This window comes from Scleropages formosus, chromosome 13 (genome assembly GCF_900964775.1).
Source record: "Scleropages formosus chromosome 13, fSclFor1.1, whole genome shotgun sequence".
NCBI lineage: Eukaryota > Metazoa > Chordata > Actinopteri > Osteoglossiformes > Osteoglossidae > Scleropages > Scleropages formosus.
The window spans coordinates 14,741,339-14,755,196 of record NC_041818.1 but is presented as its reverse complement, the minus strand read 5'-3'; the positions used below and the strand labels follow the sequence as shown (position 1 = coordinate 14,755,196).

Below are 13,858 nucleotides of genomic sequence, written 5' to 3'. Positions count from 1 at the left end.
TAAACAATACTTTAAAGTGAAAAGTGTAGGCAACAGTTCCAATGTGTTAATAAACATACTTGCAGGTGAGCGATAGACTACCATGTACTTGGTAGAGGTGAAATGGTCTTGCTCACAGCTCAAAGTGTAGTACTCAATTGGGCTGTCTGTATCACAAATGCTTTCTCATGAATACTGTTTCAAAAGATTGACCCTAAATGCTTTGGACTGTTTGATTGTTGAACTAGACATGATGGTTTGTAATTTCCATCCTTACTTGTATAATGAATTATCACTGGCTGCTGCTCATATCTGCTGAAGGTGTACATGGCTCAAATGTGAGACCAGAACATGATTTTGTGATTGCAGAAAGCAAATATTGTCTAACAAAGTGAATTCTTAATATTGATGTCACCATTGAAGGTTTTAGAAAAGGTTATCATTATTTCCCCAAACCCCATTCCTTTTCTGCCCCACGTAGCAAATGCTCTGGTATAAATTTACTTTTCCAGTGGGAAAACACCTTATAGAATATAAGTTTCTTCCACGTAAACCCTTGTGTACTAAATGTACCTGCACTCTGTAAAATGTGTGTTTTTGGAATAAAGCCATTTTTGATGCTCAGAGAATGCAAAGTCATTTAAATTAAAATATTGCTCTGTTTTTTTTATTTGTCTGCTGAAGCATGCTTATATAAAGGGCCTGTTTGGATAATAGTGCACATCTCTGACTTCAAAGCAAGGTCCCAAAATCTCAAACAAGGAGATGCAAGTATGATGAAATGCACACACAATGGCTGAAACCACTTGTCCTGAGCACGGTCACAGCAAACTGGAGCCTAACCTGGCAACGCAGGGCACAAGGCTGGAGGGGGAGGGGACACACACCGGACGGAACGCCAGCCCGCCACAGCGCACCCCAAGCAGGACTTAAACCCCAGACCACCACACAGCCAACCCCACTGCACCACCACACCACTGCGTCCCCCTTATGATGAAATACAGGTTGCATAAAATAGTTCCAAAAATCCGCTGGAAGTTTCCAGAAATAAATTCTTTTAATTAAATAGTGCAGGAAGTGAAACTTTTGGAATTACACCATCTCCAGCACAAATGAATCCAGTTTGCTTGGTTCACAACAAAATCAATTAATCAAAAAATTCCATCTTCTCTTTCTTGTCTTGTGGTATTTGTGCTCCTATTTGTAAGTTTTATTAAGAAACTTATCATGCCTCCATGTAAGTTTCTTTCTCTTTTTCCATTCTCTAGACAGGAACTAATTAAATGATCACAAAAGAAGTCCAGCCCAGTGGTCAGCAACTCCTAAAGCATTAACTGCACTTTTCAGATTCAAGAGCAGTCTTGTACAAATTGTACAGTTCTGAACTACCCTGTTAGGACATTAGTTATTTAAAATAAAATATATGAGGGCAGCATTTATATCCCCTTACACAACTTTAACCTTTTGAATTCAAAGCTGTTTATGTAATAACTTATTTTTAAGTTAAAACAATTTTAAATTGTGAGCAATGGGGGCCACTGGCACCAAAAGGGATAAGCAGACTTACGGTTATCATTTTGCACATATTCTAGCATTTTCAGATCAGTTAAATTTAGTTCAGGAGGATATGCTGTACCTCCATTAATGAAATGCAACATGACTGAATGTTGACCCTTATAAGATTGCATCAATGTCTGCAATCTTTGGCAAGGAACAAATAATGCCATGCTAACAAAAATTATTTTCTCTAACAAGCTCACATAGCTAGAAGCTACTGCTCAAACCATGCTAATGAAGTCAAACATTGCCCACCCTGGAAGTATCTCTGTATTACAGCTCACTGGTTCCTAGCCAAGGTTTTCACCTGCAAATTTAATTTGCTGCTGCAAAATACAGAACACCAATACAGTGTAATTAGCTGAGACTGGAAAAGAATGTTGTTTACCCAGTACTACATGCAACGTCATGCATTTCCTTAAACAATTAAACAAATTATTAAATGACAGGGCTGGAGAAAAGGCTTTCCTGGAAAAACCTGAAGTACTACTGTTGACTTAATTTTAAAGACTGGACACTTTAACTTCTACCCTTAAATTAATGATTCTTGTGGTGGTTGTTTTCAATTAGATATATTAGTCTCCCTCATATGCCGTAGTTTTTCTTTGTATTCATCCTTTATCATTGTGCTGCTAACTAAACCCATTTAAAAAAAAACTTTAAAAAAATGTACATAGCTTTTACATATAATTGCATATACTTTAATGATTCCAGGACAATAACCAGGTAAAAACTCAAAAAGTTCATGTTTAAAAAGTGCTGACACTACTGAACCTGTTGAGTATTCTCAAATATGAAATACACGATAGTTGAAAATCAGCCATGATCATGGGAAATATCAGATGTGGTCATTTAAAAGAAGTTTTATTTAACTGAATGAAAATTATGGGGTTATTAGCTCAGCAGGTGAAAGGCAGGGATAACCTGACGACCTTATTAAGAAGCAAGGAAAGCAAAGCATCATAACTAGAAGACTTTTGTCTTCATGAGAAAGAAGAACTTCTCTGTGCTACAATTAAACATCCCACACCATCTCACCCATGTACTCCCTCAGCATACCATCATGACTAATACCTTTTGGAAAGTGGAAGTTACCAGATCCAAACACACACACTGGCTGAAACCACGTGTCCCGAGCGGGGTCGCAATGAACCGGAGCCTAACCGGGCAACACAGGGTGCAGGGCTGGAGGCGAAGGGGACACAGGCAGGGTGGGACGCCAGTTCATCACAAGGCACCCCAAGCGGAACTCGAACCCCAGACCCACCAGAGAGCGGGACTTGGCCAAACCTGCCACGTCATGCCACCACACACCCCCAAATCCAAACAGCTTATTAAAATACTGTAAAATGTTTATCTAAGCATTTTTCCCAAAACTATTTTAAAATGCAACTGAAGTGGCAAACAGCAGAAAAGGAAGTGAGAGCAATGTTGTCAATTATAGGAATTTAAAATGCTGACTCTCACCAGTTTTGATCCTTTGTATGTTTTTTTGAATGTCACAGCAGTGGCACTGAAAACACAAAACTATTCTGTGCCTTAGAAATGACTTCACAGCTTCTGCTTGCCTTAGAAAAGCGTCTTCCATCAATAACGTTAGTAAAATCTCAAAAACCATTCTTATTAGTCCATGGTTTGAATTTTCACCTTCACTATTTATCCACCATCGTTTACACAATTTGTGTCAAAAGTATTGAAGTAGAACAACGTTTTATTTATACAATCAACATAATTAGATTTATGGAGTCACTTTTTTGGTTTTGATTATGATTGTAATTAGTCCACGTGGATGATTATTTTAATTTTCCAGTACAATTACAACAATCACTGCCGCCATAGTACTATGAACAATGACAATGGGATAATAAAATAAAATTATGATTATTTTTGACGTTCCTGATTGAGTTTTTTTTTTTGCACTTACTTATTCCCTTTCTAGTTGTTTTACTGTCCTGTCCTCAGTGACTTTTACCAAGTTAACCAAATGAAACGCACTTTAAGTAGGTTGCATGCAAATTAAATGCAACTGTTAAGTCACAAAGAATGAAAAAAAGTGGCATGATGTTGAAGGACACAGCAAACCTAGTGGATACATTAACATTCTGAGAACAGTACAAGTTTCGAACGTGAGCTTTTTCAGAACCTCTCTTAACATTCGAGGAATGTTGGAAGAACGCAATCTCTGTTCCACAGAAACTAACCGCATGAATGATCTGCTCTAAAAACAACACGTGTTCACACCCAAGGAAGGGCCCTCGTTCTGTTGCACCAATAAATATGTGAAGGCGTCATTCATACACAACAAAGTCACACGGAACAATTACTTAAAAGGTGTTATTCAGAGGTAGGGGGTGCGGTGGCGCGGTGGCGCAGTGGGTTGGACCACAGTCCTGCTCCCCGGTGGGTCTGGGGTTCGAGTCCTGCTTGGGGTGCCTTGTGACGGACTGGCGTCCCGTCCTGGGTGTGTCCCCTCTCCCTCTGGCCCTATTCCCTGAGTTGCCGGGTTAGGCTCCGGTTCCCCCCCACCCTGTATGGGACAAGCGGTTCAGAATGTGTGTGTGTTATTACAAATTAAAAAATGCTCATTAGAACCATATTTACGATCCTTAAACATTACGCCATTCTTTAAGAGTTTTGTTTGTTCTCTCACTAACTTTCCTTGACCACCACTCATGCACCTGAGGACTGTGAGAGGAAACCGGAGCTGCGAACGTACTGACTCCAGCACTCCAGCCGAGCTGGATTCGAATGTACACCTGAACAATTGGGGGATACATCACTCAGTAGCGCTAGTCGTCGCAGCGCCAATGTTTCGCTTCCTATTTTTCCTTGGAATTTAGTTGAGGGGGAGTAAGGAAGGGCGTGAACTCACTCACTGAAGCCATGATTTAACACGGACGAGCGAGCGAGCGGAGCGCATCTCCCGCACTCGACTCGCTCCCTTGTTCCTTCGCTCGTTACTTGCTGCTGGCAAAAACAGCAATGATGGACGAGCTTTTCTTCGCCGACACATCGGTCGGTACCGAGGCACACGCGAAGTGGACTTGAGCCCAATGGAGTTCTCTTAGCTCGCCGCCGCGGTCGCTCCGTTTCGTTCGCGGTGCGCGCGGCGATGGACGCGGTGACGCTGCGCAGCCTCGCGGGGCTCCTGTGCCTCTGCGTCGCTCCGCTCGCGACCGGCAGCACGAGAGCCGCGCAGCGCGAGCCGCGCGCAGGTAAAGCAAGAGCGGCGGCGCGTTCGCTGCGCTCGCGGCCGTGAGCAGCTCCACTGCGTTGTACGTAGTTTGTCCTTATAGGCAGCTATACGTTATAATATACTAGTCATCGATGATGATAAGAATAAGAATAGTTTTGCCAAAGCGTCTGAAAAAGACATGACCGTCTACTCTTCAGATCGCGGGAGCAGACACTGTGTCTGAGACAGGTGCCATCAGAGATTGTCAGACTGAGAGCAGGCGACAGATGAATCACGACAATCTTGAAGAGGCAGCGATCACACAGCTGCATCTCTTCACTTCATTTTTGGAACTAAAGCACTTGAAGGTGGAGCGCAGGTTTATTGTGCCTGTTAACTGGTCCGTGTTGGTTGGATTCTACTGAAATCCGTCTTTTTCTCCGACCAGCAGTGGTGCACTTCCAAGCAAACTTCAAAGCAATAAAACTTAAATTAAAATGAGATATCTATCTATCTATCTATCTATCTATCTATCTATCTATCTATCTATCTATCATGGGAGTGGTGTAAAATATGGTAAAAATGCATTTTTTTGAACCTCCCCAGTTACACAAACATTTGATTTAAGAACTTGTGCTGCGAAGTAGTTTAATTTGATTCTTTTGTTTTACTTTCCGACATTACAAGGTCGATACATAGTGATGATGAAGGGATGAACGTCTGTTAGTTTTATCAATTCCTTAACATATTAAATTACTACTGATCGCTTGAAACCTTGCAGTTTCATCACTTGTGAAAATTAAGGATAAGATCAGTTTGTTGGAGGTTGAAATTTGAGGAATTTTATTAGAAACTATAATAATAACATACTATATAACAACCCTGTGTTTTTACAGAAGATTTATTCAGCTCCATTGAACAGAAAGTCCTGCGCTGGAAATCTTATCCACCCAAAGCTGTGAGTGTGTTTCCATTTTTTTCTGTTTGTATCCTTGGTGGGCAGCTCTGTCTCTTCCTTGCTGTAGTGTAGCAGTTTTAGGATTACTTTTACTCTAGTTACTGATTTACCATTTAACCTCCGGTTGAGTTCTGACCATTAAACAAGTAACTTCAGCCTTTCAAGTTGATATTGAACTAAAATCACTTCATGCAGTGGACCTTAATAGCCACAGTGAGCCACCCATCATTCAGACATAAAGCTGCATGAAGTGGCATTTAATGTGAGAAAGAGTAAGAAAAGATTCCTCCAGAAATAAAAACTTTTAAAGAAGCAGTAATAAAATGCAGCTTAAGAACTGACAAGGTAAAAGGTCCAGCCTGGGCTCACACAGTCAATTTAAAGTGCCTGGAGAGGTTCAGTAAAATATTCCTTCCCAATTATTCTGAAGAAAGTGAAACCGAGAGCAGATTTGTTTAAAAAAAAAAAAAAAATTGTGTTTTACGACAGTGGAATGAACTTTCCATGAAACTGGGACACGAAAGACTTCATCCTGTGTATCAAGCCTGCGATCTTGGACTGAAAACAAGACCCAAATTTCTTTGGAGCAACTGGATTCCACGGATGGATGCCCGACACCTTTTTATGGACCTGTTTTTCGTTCAGGAGGATGAGAGTCCCAAGCAGCTGAGCGAAGTCAGTATTCATCTTCTGGAAGTGCCAGAGCCCAGGGAAAAAGTCCCCAGTGCGAAAAGTTCAAACCCTGTTCTCACCCTCAAAGCCGGTCGGCCTGTACAACCGCACGTCGAGATCCTTGAGGTGGAGCAGAGGCTCCGTCTAAATGTGGGCCCGCTCTTTGAGGCCGGCTTCCACGTGGGCTTTTCCTACTCGGGGCCCTGTCTCCTGATCGCCTCTGTCAGGCTGTACTACATGAAGTGCCCCAGCTTTGTCGAGAACTCGTCTGCCTTTGAAGAAGTCGCGGGGAACTCAGGGCTGGTGAGAGGCACCTGCGTGAACGGGTCAGTGGAGCTGTCACCACCGCAAAGGGAATGCCAGGCAGGTGGACACTGGGGACCCCTCCAAGGACAATGCAGCTGCGCTCCAGGGTACCAGGGAGTAGGAGACACCTGTGAAGGTATGCTGGGACTTGTGTTCGACTGACTTATAATACAAAATCAGAGTGTTAAATGTTACAATATGCGGTACTTCCTCTTTAGTGTGCTGCGGACTCAACGATGTGTTCTGTTCTCGGTGCAGCGTGTAGAGCTGGGAGCTATAAGGCAGACAGAGGGAGCTCTCAGTGCCTCCCATGTCCAGCGAACAGCAGAACGGAAGCAGAGGGCGCACAGGAGTGCGAGTGTTTGCAGGGGTTCTATCGCGTGCCTCGTGACCCACGCGGAGCCGGGTGCACAAGTAAGAACTCGCCGCACATCCCATTTCTGTATGGCAACCTACATCATCTCCCGCAGTTGTGGTTGTGTCTTTCTCTATTTGGGATAGAAAATTAAATAAAAAAGAATGCAACTGGAGCAGTTAGGAACATGCTAATTCTTAATTATTAGCACGAACTCAGCCTTGTAAACTTGTGTTTTCTGCTCCCGGTCGGAACGTTCTTTCATTTACTGGGACGGATTCACGTATCCTCGTGTGTGTGAATGACTGTCTGGCCTTCCATCGACAGGAACCCCCTCCTCCCCCGCCAACCTGAGCACCCGTTCCCTGAACAGGTCCGCTGTGGTCCTTCACTGGGGCCCGCCACTAGACCTGGGGGGTCGACAGGAGGTCTGGTATGATGTCGAGTGCAAGGAGAGGGAGGGGGACTCCCATGGGCAGTTCGAGGTGTGCGGGGGGGCTGTGCGCATCTCGCCGGGCTCCCGCCAGCTCAGCGGAACTGCGGTTAATGTCACGGGGATGAACCCGAACGCTGACTACCAGCTAACGGTTCGAGCAAGTAACGCAGTCAACTACAACTTCGGCCTGCCAAGTTCGGCTCAGTCTGTAACCATCGATAGATGTAAGTAGAATATCTGGTGTCACTTGTAATAAGGACAGAAATGACTACCCTAAATCTGTGGATTTCAGTTAATCTTCAGCTTTGCTTCTCTTTTTTTCACGTGTCCGTTTTCATACTAGATTTTTATTCTGAATCTTCTGAATGTACAACTTTCGCGTTGGACTTTCCACAGGAGGTTTTCGCCTTAGAAAAAAATGCTCTTTTTATGAAAAAGTTTGGAAAAGATAAGTTTGTACGAAAGTTGGCAGGGCACGGTTGATTGTAGGAGGAGAGAGCGATGATGAGGAAGTTTTTTTTTTTTTATACCTGTAACAGCCTGTCTTGTGCTTCAGTCTCAGAAATGACCCCATTTTGCACAAGACAGCTTTTACTAGGGGTTAAATTTCAATTAGAAGGTTTTTGTCCTAGGAGTACCTGTGTATTTGAGACTTTCATGTCTGCAGCTATGTCTCTTCCTCTTAATGTAATGCCTAAATTGTACTTTTGCTGAGATGTACGTCGCTTTGGACAAAAGCGTCTGCTAAATGTATAAATGTAAATGTAAATATGTGCCTGACATGTCTGAAAAAGAGCAAAATTTGAAGATGATTTGAATGTCTGGCCACAAATGTTGTATGTATTACACATATTATTTTTATTTTGGTTTCAAAAAGCGGAAACATTTCCTGAAACTATTTGTGTTTTTCACTCCTCAGTGTGGTCTTAGTCATTTATACTCTTAGTTATTGTTCTGCTTTCAACTGGTCGTTTTGCTTCATTAAAATGTACTGATTTCTCTCATATTTCTGTATTTTTTGAAGAGCGCGATGTTCAGATTAGTTGTATGTATTACAGAGGAAATATGACAATGCGTTCAATCGAGTACTTGAGATTCAAAAATGCATCTTCAAAGGGGCATGAAGAACAACCAGAATTCTAAGCCATGTTACAGGTTGTTGTAAAAGCAGCTGTAATGTTTTTTTTTCACAGGGCAGATGGATGTGATTTACACCCCAGTTCCTCAGACCCTGGAGCACAAGTCTCTCTCCCCCTGGGTGATACTGGGTGCAGCCACTGGGTGCCTGTTACTTGTGGCTCTTGTACCCTTGGCTTTTTGCTTCATGCGTCGTTTCTACACCAAGATCAGGTGAACTTAATCCCGCCGAAGTCAAACTTATGGTTTTTGCGTGACTGGAATTAGTGATTAGGATCTTCACCGTGTAAACGTGCAATGTGTTTATGTACGGTCTGTTTATGTTTAACTCGCCGCATTTGAAGCTCATTCAGCGAAGATCAGGAGATGGGGCTCATCCATCCTGGAGTGACGTACCGCCGCTGTGAAGAGAACTGCCAAGATTCTCAGCAAACTAGCAGTGAGTCTGACAGACAGAAACTAGTTCTACTATAATTCTTACATTTACATTTATTCATTTAGCAGACGCTTTTTTTGTCCAAAGCGACGTACATCTCAGCAAAAGTACAATTTATGCATTACATTAAGAGAAGGAGACATAGCTGCAGACATGAAGGTCTCAAGCAAATTTTTGTGCAGTGACTTTGAAGGGACACGTTGTATTTGCTCTTGGTATTTTTCTGTGAGATGTATGTTGCTTTGGAGAAAAGTGTCTACTGAATTAGTAAATATATATGTAAAAACATATTTAAATTGACTCTTTTTTGGAACTGGGCTGTCGTGCTGGTGATGACTTAGAATTTATTCAGGTATTGTTAGCAAGGAATAGAGGGCTGTGTTGAAGGGAATGAAGTAACAGACAACAGTTTACCAAAGAATAACTGTCATTTAAACTGATTTCACAAAATGACTTTAAATGACAAAGTACCATTAAAGAAGACACATAACTGTATAGTATAATATATATATAATACATAACAGTGTGAATAATCCCACAGGTGCTCATCCCACATTGTGCCACATGTTGGACAGAAGCATCAGCTAAATGAACATTGATGAAAACCAACAATAAATTGCTGTTTTGAATTATGGTTGTTAATTTTTTTATGTGAAATTGATGCATTTGCTTATTTACTTTATTTTTCTGATCCCCCCCCCCCAGTGCACCATAACTGCGTTCTGTTCTCTCCCCACCCCTACATCTTCCTGCCTTTCCTGTCTTTTCCCCCCCGTTTTCTCCTTGATAAATTCATCATGTTCCTTTCTCTTGTTTTCCCACCCTGCAGTTCAGCTTCTGGAGGGGCTCAGTGGTGGACTGCTGGAGAGTCTCAGGGAGGTGCTGGTGGACAGAAGCACCTTGCAGCTTGGCAAGGCCCTGGGTGCCGGTGAGTTGTACTCCCCCCCTCACTGCACACCTCAGCTAAAACTGTCAGATCAACTCTTATTACGCAGAACTTCATGTGAACTCTTAAGATTAACCTCGTCACACAGTACTACGGCTGTCGGATCGTCCCTCACACCATCCTTACAGCAAGCTCTTGCTGCGTGCGTTTGCATGTCTGCGTTTGGCTATGTGTGCGTGATTGTATTTATCTCTCCCTATACGTCTGCAGGAGAGTTTGGGACCGTCTATGAAGGAGTTTTCTCCCCAGAACCAGGGACTAATATAAAAGTTGCGGTGAAAACCATGAAAGGTGTGTATATTCTTAGCTCGCTTTGTTATAGCTTTGTTCCATATTAGTGCATGAAGAGATAATGATGAAAATGGTGCAAATAAATAGCTGCTGGGTGGAATGGTAGCGCAGTGAGTAGTGCTGCTGTCTCAAAGTGCCTTGGTGGTGCAAGAGGCCATGGGTTCAATCCCTGCTCAGTTTGTGTCAAGTTTGCATGTTCTCCCTGTGTCTGTGTGAGATTCCTCCCACAGTCCAAAGACATGCTGTTCAGGTCCCCTGTAGTGTGTGAGTGACAGAGAGTGTGTGTTCCAGTGATGTATGGATGAGTGAAGCAGTGTAAGTCACCTTGGTGAATAAGGTCTGTGGGCTCATAACACTACACAGAATTTATTGGAAGTTGCTTTGGAGAAAAGTGTCTGCTGAATGAATACACAACAAAATTATTTTTGTCGGTGTCTCTCAAGTTGGGATTTATAGCCGTGAAGATCTGGAGTCTTTCCTGAAGGAGGCTGAACTCATGCAGAACTTCAATCACAGCAATGTGGTCAAGTTGCTCGGTATGACCCCTGTCAAAATCCTAACCATCACCATCAAAGTTCTGCCAACCCTGTAAATGAGTTTGGAAAAAATGGCATTACCTCTGCAGGTGCAGCACAGTTTGACCGCAGCTGCTCTTTCTGCTTCTGAGGTTGTAATGACCAGATCTTTCCTGCAGGGGTCGCACTGGAGTCTCAGAACGACTCCTCCATCCCCATGCCGATGGTTCTTCTCCCCTTCATGAAGCATAGAGACCTACGGCGCTTCCTCATTGCCACCCGCTATGGGGACATTCCGATGGTGACTCTCCTATTTAAACACACACACAAACACACACACAGAAACAGGTATGGACTCATGCACACCCCATATATGCAATTGCTTATTGTGCATTTGTCCTTAAGCTTTAATAACCTTATCTCTAATAGAGCTTTAATATTTGATGCCTGATGAATAGTTGGTGAGAATATTATTTCCATGTTGTGCGTCTTTGACAGCTGATGCAGTCTGCAGTGCTGTGCTCTTGTGTTTCAGTTTGTGCCCTATCAGAGTCTTCTGCGCTTCATGATTGATATTGCAGCTGGGATGGAGTACCTCAGTTCTCAAGGCTTCCTGCACAGGGACCTGGCTGCACGCAATTGCATGTGAGTCCCGCAGGGCGGCGCTCTAACGTCACCAAACGCACCTCACGCAAGGACCGTCAGTAACGTCACTCTCGAACGCTCTCATCGCGTGCTCTCTCTTTTATTCCGGGCCATTTCATTTTGCCGGATTTTTTTAATGGTTGCTTGTACAGTTTGTGCGAAATAAAGTTTACCGTTAGCTGTTTTTGTGCAGTGAAAGCCACCCCTTGACTTTTCCATGCTGCTCATGTGCACTTGGGTCTCAACAGAAAGTTAGTGGCGAACGATCAGCAGAGGCATCTGATTGTGTCTGTTTATGCGCAGCAGGATACACTGTGCGTTACGAGTGTGTTCGTCACAGGTTGGGAGACGACTTGCGGGTGTGCGTCGCAGACTTCGGCCTGTCCAAGAAAATCTGCAGTAACAACTACTACAGGCAGAAGGTGGCCATACGCATGCCGGTCAAGTGGATGGCCATCGAAAGCCTGTCGGACAATGTCTACACCACCAAGAGTGATGTGGTGAGTCTGCATTACGCTTTGTGGATCCTTCTTGTTGGGGGACATTTTTCCCAAGCTGCAGGGTGCAAATTAACTTGAGTGCTTATATCTGCTTCATGTTCCCCCTGTAGAACAGAGCTTTGATTTAGTTTTTCTTTTTTTAAATCTCATCGCCTGGTGGGCTGTATTTCCGTGCTGCAGTGGTCGTTTGGGGTCACCATGTGGGAGATTGTGACCAGAGGGAAAGCGCCATATTCTGCAGTCAACAACCACGAGCTCCTGGACCTTCTGGAGACCGGATACCGCCTCAGACCTCCTGACTGTGACCCAAAACTGTGAGTTCTCAGAGATTAATTTTACTGACGTAAATGAAATGACTAACACACACAAATGCAACACATAATTATTTGGTGCAAGTGGACATTCAGCCCAGAGTTCTGTCTCACTGTACTAGTTAAACAGCATCGTTGTGGACTTAACCATTTATATGGACAAGTTTATAAAGTTGTACTCCAGGGCTGCAGGTGACCGTAGGGGTCGCGGAGAAGTGCGCAGACAGCAGGCTTTCCAAAGAGCTCACAGTTTTTCTAATGAGTACACAGATCCACATTAATTCCGTTTGCTGCCGCTTTTCTCCAAAGCGACTATAAATTTTTCACCCATTTAAAGTTGGGTAATTTTTCTGGAGCAATTTTGGGGTAAGTACCTTGCTCCAGGCAGCCAGTAGCCAGTAAGTGGGTAACATGAACTCTGGCCCACTAAACAATGAGGTCACATACAGTAAAGCTCAAGGAACAGGGCTTTATAACTAACCTATAACTTTTCAAAATCCAGAATATCTCCGTTTATAACTTTCAGTTTCAGTGCTCTCGCTGTCAGTTTGATGACCGGAACCGCTCGACACACTCAACGCTCGCAGTCTTTTTTACTGTAAACACAGTTGTGGGTATTATTTCTGGACGATCTCTATTAGTATGTGCTGCGGCCGCAATTGAAGCGAACCTGTTAATCTGATCACAGTTATGAGGTGATGCAGAGCTGCTGGCATCGGGATCCCACGCAGAGGCCTTGCTTCCTGAAACTTGGGGAGGAACTACAAGCTCTTCTGTCCCAGTTGCCACTGCTGGAGGCCAGCGAAGAGGCTCACTACATCAACCAGGGCCTGGAGGCAGCTCAGAGGCGGTGCGCTGAGGGAGGAGAACCCCCCGAAGATGAAGAGGGTCAGGCGGTGGGCAATGTTTACCTGCCAACCCCTGGGGCAGTTGATCCCTTACTGGAGGATGAAGAAGGATACTTGAAGGTAGCAGTCAACTGACTGCAGTTCAAGGAAAGAGCTCAACCTCCACTTTCTCAGTTTAACTCTGAAACCAGGTCTCCCTAATCTGGAGATGCTAAGTGTTGCTGGACAGGGTATTTCACTGAATTATTGCCTGGAAATCAAAGATTACATTCTCAAGTGATGTTCACATTACATTTACATTTATTCATTCAGCAGACGCTTTTGTCCAAAGCGACGTACATCTCAGCAAAAGTACAGTTTATGCATTACATTGAGAGAAGGAGACATAGCTGCAGACATGAAGGTCTCAAGCAAACCTAGTTTGTTCCCTACCACTTGCTACACCGAGGTTCATCGTTCAAGTAGGTGCATAAGACACAGGATAGACAAATAAACAAAGTTTATTTCTGTGCAGTATGTCAGCCTAATTGCTGTTTGCTAATAACAGCATTACACACACACACACACACACACACACACACACACACACACATTTTCAGAACCGCTTGTCCCATACGGGGTTGCGGGGGAACCGGAGCCTACCCAGCAACACAGGGCGCAAGGCCGAAGGGGGAGGGGACACACCCAGGATGGGACACCAGTCCGTCGCAAGGCACCCCAAGCAGGACTCAAACCCCAGACCCACCGGAGAGCAGGACTGTGGTCCAACCCACTATGCCACCGCGCCCCCA

General features: G+C 43.9%; 1 protein-coding gene across 1 annotated transcript; it reads left to right on the top strand.

The window, feature by feature from the left end:
- The first annotated feature begins 4,371 nt into the window (after nt 1-4,371).
- On the top strand, nt 4,372-13,409 carry LOC108929719 (tyrosine-protein kinase receptor TYRO3). The gene is made up of 15 exons (XM_018744430.2): nt 4,372-4,751; nt 5,608-5,669; nt 6,159-6,783; nt 6,906-7,061; nt 7,330-7,662; nt 8,632-8,788; nt 8,920-9,014; nt 9,841-9,939; nt 10,168-10,248; nt 10,692-10,784; nt 10,943-11,064; nt 11,299-11,408; nt 11,749-11,908; nt 12,089-12,222; nt 12,908-13,409. Exons 1-15 carry the CDS (start codon nt 4,649-4,651, stop codon nt 13,200-13,202), a joined length of 2,625 nt encoding a protein of 874 aa, XP_018599946.2. The 5' UTR covers nt 4,372-4,648; the 3' UTR covers nt 13,203-13,409.
- Nucleotides 13,410-13,858: the final 449 nt, after the last annotated feature.